The sequence below is a fragment of the Micropterus salmoides genome, unplaced genomic scaffold, assembly GCF_014851395.1.
Source record: "Micropterus salmoides isolate LMB-PRFRI ecotype aquatic unplaced genomic scaffold, ASM1485139v1 Ms_hic_scaffold_10, whole genome shotgun sequence".
Classification (NCBI taxonomy): Eukaryota; Metazoa; Chordata; class Actinopteri; order Centrarchiformes; family Centrarchidae; genus Micropterus; species Micropterus salmoides.
In genome coordinates this window covers 25,735,098-25,745,492 of record NW_024040041.1, presented here as the reverse complement: position 1 = coordinate 25,745,492, position 10,395 = coordinate 25,735,098, and the positions used below count along the sequence as shown (strand labels likewise).

Below are 10,395 nucleotides of genomic sequence, written 5' to 3'. Positions count from 1 at the left end.
ACAGGAGGCACAATTACAGCGACCAAAAACTTTTTCAATGTACAAATGGGCATTTGAGTGTTGTTTTAAGATTTAAAAAATGTGAATGTCTCCCTTGGGTTAAAGCAACAATATGTAGTAATTTTATCTTAAAATAACAGCTTAAAAATAATTTTGATTGTCCACTGATTTGTAATAAGGTGTCGTCTGTTATTGCCACTCCGGGGCAGGGGGGGAAGTGGTTATTGGCATTATGTAACATTTAAGTTCACAAACAACAAACAACGTTTCGCGACAACGGCGTAATGATTAACGGCACAAACACGACTCTTCTACAAGAAGAAGCTAGCTTGGTATTCTCAGTGTGGATATCATGGCAGAGGCTGCTAAGAGACCGACGAAGACGCTGTCGGCTAAGAGACCGACGAAGACGCTGTCGGAGGAAGCGAAAAAGAGCAAAAGAGAGAGTGACCTAGCAAGAGACCGGACAGGAGTCAATATTGGAGTGGCTTTTATTTGTTGGCGTGAGCTAAAAGAGCTGAAACGACGCAAGACAGATGCTGAGCTGGCCTCTTGCTGTTGGACTAGAAAGTAATAACTTATTAGCTTGATTGTGTTTGCTTATGTTTGCCTGTGTTAGCAAAGCTGCCAACTCGAGCAAAATCAGCCAGAGGTTTTACAGAGGTTTGAAACCTCTGTAAAACCTCTGGCTGAAAAGCTATAAATCTCGAGTTGATGTTAACAAATTGACTAGATACCACACTTGGACATCGGTGACGCTACTGTAAGTGTTCTTGTGTCGGTTGCTGTCTAGCCTATTTGGGTATATTGCCACCCAACTTTCCAGCCACATTATGCTGCTGCTGGTGGAGAGCGGTGCCGGTCAAGCGGGAACCAGGTGAGAGGGTAACAATGACTAGGCTCGGCAGCCTCCATGGACATAACAATAGCTTATGGCAGAGGCAAAGAGACTGAATAGGACGTTGACGGAGGAAGCTAAGAAGAGAAAAAGAGAGAGACCATGCAAATGGCCTCCAGACATTGGCGAGAGCTTTGTGAAATAACAGGCTGCAAGACAGACGCCGAGCTGGCCTTCTTTCTATTGGACTAGTAAGTAATACTGCTATGTCTTGTGTTGTCACACCTGCTTGATGTTTGGCTATGTTAGCAAAATTGCTACTTGCTACTTTTTTTGAAGTAATGTAATTATAACAAATGCATACACAAATGCATGTGTACAGCTGTTACACTCAGTAAGGGTGATAAATCACACAAATCTTACGTAATGTTGCATAAAAGTGGTAAATTTAGAAGTAGTTAATCTATTGCTGATCATGGAAGATCTTTGTACATAGTCTTTTCTTTAGTCTGTTGAACTACAACACGTTTTGGTTGTAACATAGCTCAATTTAATGGAGCTAATAAATCATCTTACTTTTTGGGACATACAGCCAAACCCCCATCCACTGATGGATCGACCAACTTGACCCCACAGACTATCAGTTATAACGACGATATTGGAGAATCCCAGCCACACAACCCCACCCGCTTCTTGACCACCGAGCTCTGTCCACTGTCTTGTTCCTGCCTCCATCGCTTCCCCCGCCCGCCCTCCCTCTTCCGATCCCTCTCTTCGTGCAAGGCAGGCAGACCACCTAACGACAAATGCCACAGCAACAGGGCCATCTCCTAGCAACGTAAAGCCTGGCTGAAACGTGGCCCTGACGACTCAGACACATGGATAAGAGGGAGAGTGTGGGAGTTCAGGGGGTGGTGGTGGTGGTGGTGTGGGGGCAACTGGTGTCCTTCAGATGAGGAACACTCCTCGCTGAAACTGAAAGGAAGGGAGGGGTGAGTCCGGGAATTATAAGAATCATCTTCAATGTGAATGAAAGTCACAGTGAGAGCGACCGAGGCTCTTTTGATGACTCCACCCACTTCCACCCTTCACTCTCTGAGATCTGTCAACCTCTCTGGCTCCCGGGCATCTCGGACTGGAGTGTGCTATTTGCGGCTACAGACATGGCCATTATCCTCTGGGTATCAGTGCAGATGTAGATATTAATCCAGATAAAAACCATGGGAGGGAGGGGTAATGCTTATTTTCAAACATTGTCCAAGTATGTTCATTGATTATCGGACCAAATAAGTGACAATGGACGGCTGTGATGGATAGGGTCAGGGCGTGGCATTTGTAGTCAGCTCGTAATAATTGATCATTTATCAGATGAGCTATCGCCCAACAGCTTTGTGTCTTTGATGCTGCTACGACCATCAGTGTTTGCAGACATACACTTTACACGCCCGATCGCTTCCAGACAGACTGAGATATACATTCTTCTCTCCTCTTTTTTTCCACGCTCCTTTCATGTCTCTTTCTCATACATCAGTGCCCCTCCCTGAGACCGACGCACTCACTGACTAAAGGATGTCACCATAGCAACAGGAGAGAAAAAGCAAAAAAAGACACTGTGAGGAGGGAGAAGGAGAGAATACAGCGAGATGGAGAGAGACAGAGAGGGAGTCAATAACCTAAAGACAGAGAGAAAGAGAAAGAGTCTGATATAAAGAGCAGACAGATGGAGAGGCAGAGAAAGGGCGTCAGATGGCGGAGAAAGACAGCGGGTGTTTCTCTCTGGCCGCAGTCACACAGGCCAAAATACTGACCAGCTTCGACTTTGACAACAGAAGATGTCAGCCTCTGACTCCCTCTTTCTCTCAGTGTTTTTCACACTCTCTATTCATATCTGTTAGCAGTGTTAATTTTGTCAGCAACAATCTGACTCTGTCTGGCTGAGTGAGTTATGACCGAGACACAGGGCTTCTTGTGGACAAACTTTGCCTGTTGAATATTGAGCCTTGTTGAATCTGAGCCACACCCAGCTCCTGCAGATGCCACTGCAAAACTCGCACACACAAATCCACCTGACATTCGCATGAATTCTGGGTGACTGGGTTGTAAGCACATGGTGTAAAAATAGATGTAATTCAGGTGTAAATGCACACAGGTCACAATGAATCATTTGAACATTTGGACTGAGGGACACAAGGATGATTTTAGTCACATTAACAACTGGGCATAAATGGATCTGAAATCCATATACAAAGGCAGATTAATGGAAATACAGCATTGAGTATGGATTCAGTCTAGGAAACATGGAAGAAAACAGCGAATGTTTAAATAGACACATACAGGTAAAAGAAATATCTCAGTATTTTTTTTAGATAAAGATACATATGACACTCTTTGTTTTTAATAGGAAGTCTCACTCAAGGACAATTCTCACTGTGAAATCCGTGAGAGGTGAGAAGAAATGCCAGTGGAAACGAAGGAGAGGAGTTTGTTGTGTACACAGAGGAACTGCTAGCAAGACTTTTTTTCCCAACGTTACTCCAACATAACAGATTCCTCTCAACAACAAACTCTGACTCACGTTTCCACCGTCGTCTTCCTATAACAACTCGCCTCTCGCAGGATTTCAGAGATCATTCATATGGATGCTTTCCATGATATTGTTAGACACCTACTAACAGTCAGAGCCTGTCAGTGGCTAGCACTATTGTGGACGTAATTTTAACGGGCGCAATTCCCCGAAGGAATACGTTCATCCATTGCAGCCCGTTCGCGGCTGCCAGCTAAAGCCATCAACTACATGGATTCCAAAACCTTTTGTACCTACTAGTAATTTTGACACTAAATTATGTGAAAATAGGGCCCAGATTTAAAAATACTGAAATTATCGTCACATTGATTGTTCAAATCCTGTAAATAGCTACACTAGTGCAGTCCCGCTCACTGATTTGCAACACTGACATCAATAATACAACCAGAGACATTAAACAGATCACTATCTTGGTAAAACTATAAAGCAAAATATCATCTCACTGTATAAATCATCATATCTCCCAAAACTACTTATGAATAATATTATGAGATAATGTGATAAACACTGAATAACACAAATAAAGAATGTAATCAATCCACTGACAATCAACATACAAGAAACATGTTAATTCCAGTGTACAGTGTACAGACACAAACCTGCTCGAGGTGCCAAGTGGAGTCGATGCGGGGCTTGATCTTGCCCTCCTTATAGAGACTCAGAATGGAGTTCATAGCCTGGCTGATGAGCTCCATCTCCCCATCCAGGTAGCCCAGGTGAAAGCCGCACACTGACTTGTTGCCCTGGATCAGGCTGAGTGTGTGGATGGAGAACTGATGGTACCAGTTCTTAGCCACAGCGAGCAGGTTCTTCTTCTGGCCCGCCAGCATGTTAGCAGAACCTGACAGAGAAGGAGGGAGAGAAAGTCTAAAAAAGAGAGAGTGTGTGTGTATGTTTTGTTTAGAGGACCGGTCCATTCTCTTTCAAATGATCTGCCCCCCACTCCTACTCCCTTTTCCTCTTTTGCTCTGACCGTACTCATCAACCTTATCAACTTCTCTCTTTTAGCTGTGAAACAATCACTCAATTATTTAACTGACAGATATTTTCATACATTTTTAAAGTCATTAATCAGGAAAAAAAATTCACTGGTTGGAAAACACAAGAAATGGGCTTAGGCTTTGTTGATGTCTCATCATTTCAAATAAAAGTTTTTTTCAATTATTGACAAAAAAAATTCTGATTAATTATTTATCATCGTGTCAAATCAACATTAAGTCCTGTCAGGTGCTTCTATTTGTTAATCAGGGTTTTTAATCTTCGCTCCACCTCTCTTTTGCTCTACCCCTCACACCCTCACCTACGCCTTCGACCATGAAAACCTCTTAAGCACTTCAGCTCTCACTTTCATCACATCCCCTTCCTAACCCGTCCTTCTGTGAGGCATAGCTCACACAGCCTCCTATGGTCTCACTGTCTCTCTCTCTCTCGGGGGAAACAGGGGACACAAAGCAAGCTCTGAGAGAAGAGAGGGACCCGGCCTGCTACATTCAGACACATTCCAGGTTTCGTGTGGATAGAACGCCCATTGTTCCGCCATGCATACTTCTGATAAGCTGGAAGAGGAGCAGCCAGCACGGAGGGACCGGGAGGGTGGGGTAAGGCTGGGGGGGGGTTCTCTAGGGTTGATAGAGGGTGAATGGGCGAGGGTGGGGGGCACCATGCTGGGTACAGGGTTTTTGTGTGGCATGCAAAGGCAAGGCCCTGTTCTCCATGGATGCCGACCCCGCCCACTGTTGCATGCATGCTGGTTCCAGATTGGCATTGTAACAGAGCAAGCGTAAAGGCCTCCCACGGATGATACACAGCACAGTGAGGACATGGATCTCTACAGAGAGGTCACACTGCCCACCAGGAAGCAGCTCTATTCTGTTGCAAGTGTGGAAACCCTGTTTCATGTACTGTATTAATTTGCTTAAAGCTATGGAAGGTAACATTGGAGAAAGAGACAGCTTGATTTTGGAAGTAACCAACTGAAAAAATCCCACCCCCTCCCCGCAGGCCTCCCTCAGAAGCCACCCCACCAAAATACATTTTCATGCGCAATGAGTGCATGGGCAGAGTGCGCGCAGGTAGGAAGGTAGACAGGCAGGGAGACCTGCCAGGCTGGGCTTATTACAGACCTGCAACAGCCACAAATACCGGATAAAATAAAATTCAGAGCATTTGATTTATTGATTGCTGTCAGGATGTAAATATTTCAACAAATATCAAAAATGATTTTGAAACACATTACATCCCCTTTAACAAGGATAATCCAGGATCTCTGGGAGGTTTTTGATTTCTTTTTTGATATTTTGTATGAAGAAGATTAATATTTAGGAAAAAAAATCCAATTTAGTGAACTTACGCAGAATAATAATATTGCTAATGAGTTTCAGTAAGAGTAAAAACACGTTTAGGAATACGCTGTTCATGGGTATTCCTGTCAGCAGGTGCAGGTAGCTAGCCATGCAGTTAACAGTATATGTAACCTTTGGGCTTCCTACCATGCTGTGCAGCTCTGCCAACAAGCTTAATAACAAAATAGTTTGGTTTTAGACATTACAAAAGAAGTTCTGGTAAATTTAAAAATGAAAAAAATGGAGAAGCTTGAGGGAGAGGAGATTGAGGCTTCATCTTTATTTGACTTAACGCTCATAAAAGTGGTTCTGAATCTGATTATTATAAAAGTGATAAAAGGTGGGTGTTCATCCAGATTTACCATTTTAACCAAATCTGTTTGCATTAACTCTTTCCTATTACTTCCTCACGAGCTCCTGGAGGATCACTGAGGATTCAAATAAAGCTCCTCCAAACTTGACTCTATATTTTTTACTACTTACCATAGGTGATAAGTTTGCCCATAGGCTTCAGCAGGTTGTAGGCCTTATGGGTGTCTGATCCTCCAAGAGAGTCCAATATTATGTCCAGCCCTGGAGCACAAAAGAGAAGAAAGGGACAGTTATCACTGGTGTGTATTCAGTGAGAGCAGCCTGCCAAGTCTCCTCAGCAGCCCCCTCCGCATGGCAGAGTTCACTAGGAGTAGAGAATGTAGCCAAGTTGTGCCATGTTTACACGAAGAGGAACCCATACATATGCCAATAGAGGAGAGGAGGAGAGTGGGGTGAGATCCTTCTTGTTTTATGTTTTCTCATTCTTGTCACTGATAAGACAAGAGGAATAAAATGTCCCTGTGTTGTTGTCCATTTCATTCCTAGGTGGAGAGGATATCAAATTAATGTCTAAACACATGGTAAAGCATGGCAACCCAACTATGAAGGTTTCTCTGTGGCTTATTAATGTGGCCATGTAGGCTCAGCCTTAATGATGTTCTTTGTGCCAGAGGGAACTCCTCAAATTGGGCTACCCCTCCTTGCTCTGTTAAACCCTGATTCTATTGACCGTGGGAGGCTCACAGCAGGACCATGCCTTGACCACAGCACAGATGAATTGACAGAGATCCAAAGACAGAGGGAGAGGTAGTGAGCAGGGCTTCACATTGATCCAGCCTTCTAATTAGATACATTCTGTCCAAAGTGTCAGTTCTCGCTGTCTTCCTATCTGCCTCTGTAATGTCTATCTGTCTCACTCCATGCTACAAAGAACAGAGACTGGCTGGAGAGGGGACTATGAAATGAGCTTCCAGCATAATAACAGTCTCCATCCTGCTGCTAGGAACACAGCAGCATGCAAAAGAAAAAAAACAGGAACTGGACGTCATTTGCTGAAAAGTAGCATTTTGTGTGCCCCTCTTAGCGAGGCCACGTCTACATAAAACTCTTTGGATGCATTATTGATAGGGATGAAAATCCCTCACTGCTTAGTGAAAAATGACTCCCTACATGCTATCAGTCTAGTGTACATGGCAGCCAGCTCTGCTGAGAATTGTGTCATGAGCAAAAAAAACCCAAAGTGTATGAAACTGTATCATCTCACTCTCTGCTGTTTGTTCAACACTGAGCCACTAATTCTGCAGTCAGACAGTATTGCTTTGTACCAGTGGGAATATATCGATCTGGACTATTTGCTTTATGAAACAACCTCAGTGAAACATGCAGAAACCTTGATTAAAGATAATTCAGTGGATCACTTGTTTAACGTTATTCCCAATCCCTGCACACACCAACTCTAAATTTAAAGCACTTAACCCAGTGCAGATGGCCAAGTTTCTCACCTTTCGGACTGATCTTGCGAACTTCCTCCACATAGTCCTTGGTGCGATAGTCGATGGGATGTGTGACTCCGCCCTCGCTGATAGTCTCGTGCTTGCTGGCTGATGCCGTGCCGAACACAGTCACATCCTTCACTGTCTTGCACAGTTGAGTGGCAGCAATGCCCACACCACCTGAAGGAAGATGGCAGAGTTAATAAATATTTGTAATTTCGTGAAAAAAAATATATTTCAGGAAATTACCTGTGATGGATTCTGCTACAAAGACTACTGACAAAGATTCAAGCTTAACTCTGTATGGTTGTTCAAGGAAACACAAAGACCTACATGAAACTCAGCTGAACAGAACAGTTGCTGAAGGCACCCAAGAATTCACAATCCACACGTATTTTCTATGGAAGGTAAATGTGATTTGCATTATTGTCCCAAACAAGCCAGTCAATAACAGTGTGGATGTGTTTTGCTCAAGGGTATGTAAAGAGCGCATTAAACACAATCACATTACCCTGTCTGGCCTGGGGAAAATAGACACTCACACACAGTGATGCTTCTTATTTTTTGGTTCCCTTATTTAAGACAATCTGTCTTAAGTTCCACAGGACAAAAATGTAGCTGAGGTATCTGTTTGTTAGGAAAGGAGAGCTGGATGACATTCTATTGCAAATTACATAAACACAGCTCCAGCTGAAAAATAAAATGTGCTACTTTGTCCAAGATAACTTTAAAAGACAAAGTGCTGTGAGACTGTGTGTTTTGGTAGATGTTTCTGATATCTATTTGTGTTCACTGTATTTGAAAGTGTGTACATAATTGTGGCAAATGCCTCAGCCAATGTTTGCTAAGGCAGCCAGAGCAAGAAGAAATAGGTTACTGATAAGCAGTGGCTTGTTTGCAATGGAGGCTGACTTGAGGACTTGAACTGAAAGGCATCCATAAAGGTCATCTATGCCTGACCAAGTAAAGAGCACGTCTTATCTGATAACAGAGAATAAAGCAACATAAAGCAACACATGCATTTACATCAATTTTTAATGATGGATTGGTTTGGATTAAATGAATCATGAAATTGTGATTTGCTTGCTTACATAGGCAACCAAACCCAAACATTTAATATGCACACCCTGTAAGATAATCAGAAAGCCAGGAAGCAGGCACATGCACGAGAAGAGTTGTTGATTAGAGTTGTGCAAAAGTAACCAAAGAGGATGCTTTTTTTAATCTAGTACATTTCTGATTAGATCATGTAAAATAAATAAATAAATAATAAAAAAACACACAATTTGGTTTTAAATGGAGCATTTAGCTAAAGATGTAGGAGAATGTTCCCAAACCATAAAGGTACACTTATTTTATCTGGTAAATTATTCTATAGTCTGTTCTGCATACTCAATGTAACAGGACCAGTAAGTAATTTAATTAGTTAATTTATTTTATTATGTTTGATCATGTATATCTTCTAAATATCGGAATGTCAGAATTATGGTTTATATATTTTGTATGGGTAGAACATGCACATGCATTAGATGACACTAATGCACGTCTGGTTCCTTCATCTCAGTATAAAAATGATTCTGATCCAGTGAACCAGTCGAATAGCACAATTTCCTCAATGACATCCTGGAAGTTAGTCTCTGAGGCAGCACTATCACATAAAAACAGCACTGACACTGGCCAAAAAATGAGATGTGGGGACAAGATTAATGCCAAAACAAATGATCCTTTTTATTAATTTCTGACCAGGAATCGGTCAGCATGACAGTGAAAAAAAATTCATTTAGGGAGCCTTTGTTACAGAAAAGGCAAGAAAAATAATTTGATTACAACCCCCCCCCCCCCCCCCCCCCCCATAATTTCAGCGTAAAGACAAAAAAAATAACATTTCTGATCTGTGGTTCTCATCTGAGGGCCATGTGAGATGAATCGACTGCTCTGCACTACTATGATCACGCCTGCTGACACTGAAGGGAGAATGGATGAGAAAACAAAATCAAGGCTGTTGCTGTTGGATGTGTGTGTTGTTGCGGCTGCGTTATAACAGCACCATCTCTCCTTGTCCTCAGTGAGAAACCAAGTTTGTGTTGCCAAGGAAACCTTGGCCAAATTACCGGCAATGACTGAGCAAAGGGAGCCATTTTGTTTCATTGACTGCTCTTCCTTTGGGCATATAAGGGATTCGCACATAAGACAGTTTGATGGCAATCACAAGTTTGTCATCAGTTTATATTTGACAACTGAGTGATGCCTTCCTCTAAGTAGCCACCAAACCTTGGAAAGCCAGCCGCATGTAAGTATGTGTCAAGGTTTTTCAGGAGCCATTTATAGACAAATTAAAGGGCAGTGGAGTTATGCTATACAGTGACATATGATAAGAAATGTACCTATCATGTGCTTATAGTTTTACACATACAAGCATCTGTTTGCCTTGGACTCATGGGTTTTTACACAAGTACATGAGCTATTGTATGTGAGGCAGAAGGGAAGATAAAAAAAGTGAAACAATGTTGAAAAAGTATTGTCTGGTTGGGGGTTAAGAGCTGTTACTAAATATCTCTTTCATATAGTAGCAGCCTTCACATACAGGTGTGAAAAAGTGTCCAACAGGATGATGCATCCATTAATCCCACGTACTTACAGCCAGGCACTCACATATTAATATTTAACTAACACTGCTGTCATAAACACAGTGGTTCCCCTTCTGTTTCTGCTTTATGTAGTCAGTGAACAATGGGGAAAACGGTTCATGCTAAAATTATTCTTCTCATATTGCTTTTTTTTTTAACTTCAAGTAACAAATAGTTACTTTCCAATCAGACCTTAAAA

At 42.3% G+C, this 10,395-nt stretch overlaps 1 protein-coding gene across 1 annotated transcript in view; it reads right to left on the bottom strand.

Annotated features, from left to right (window-relative positions):
• Window positions 1–10,395, bottom strand: part of vat1 (vesicle amine transport 1) — a 32,455-nt gene that overhangs the window by 6,881 nt on the left and 15,179 nt on the right. Inside the window, exons 3-5 of the mRNA XM_038704879.1 lie at window positions 7,579–7,749; window positions 6,248–6,337; window positions 4,022–4,263 (exon numbers count right to left, since the gene is read on the bottom strand). Of these exons, the coding sequence (XP_038560807.1) occupies window positions 4,022–4,263; window positions 6,248–6,337; window positions 7,579–7,749 (503 nt within the window). The remainder of the gene's footprint in view (window positions 1–4,021; window positions 4,264–6,247; window positions 6,338–7,578; window positions 7,750–10,395) is intronic.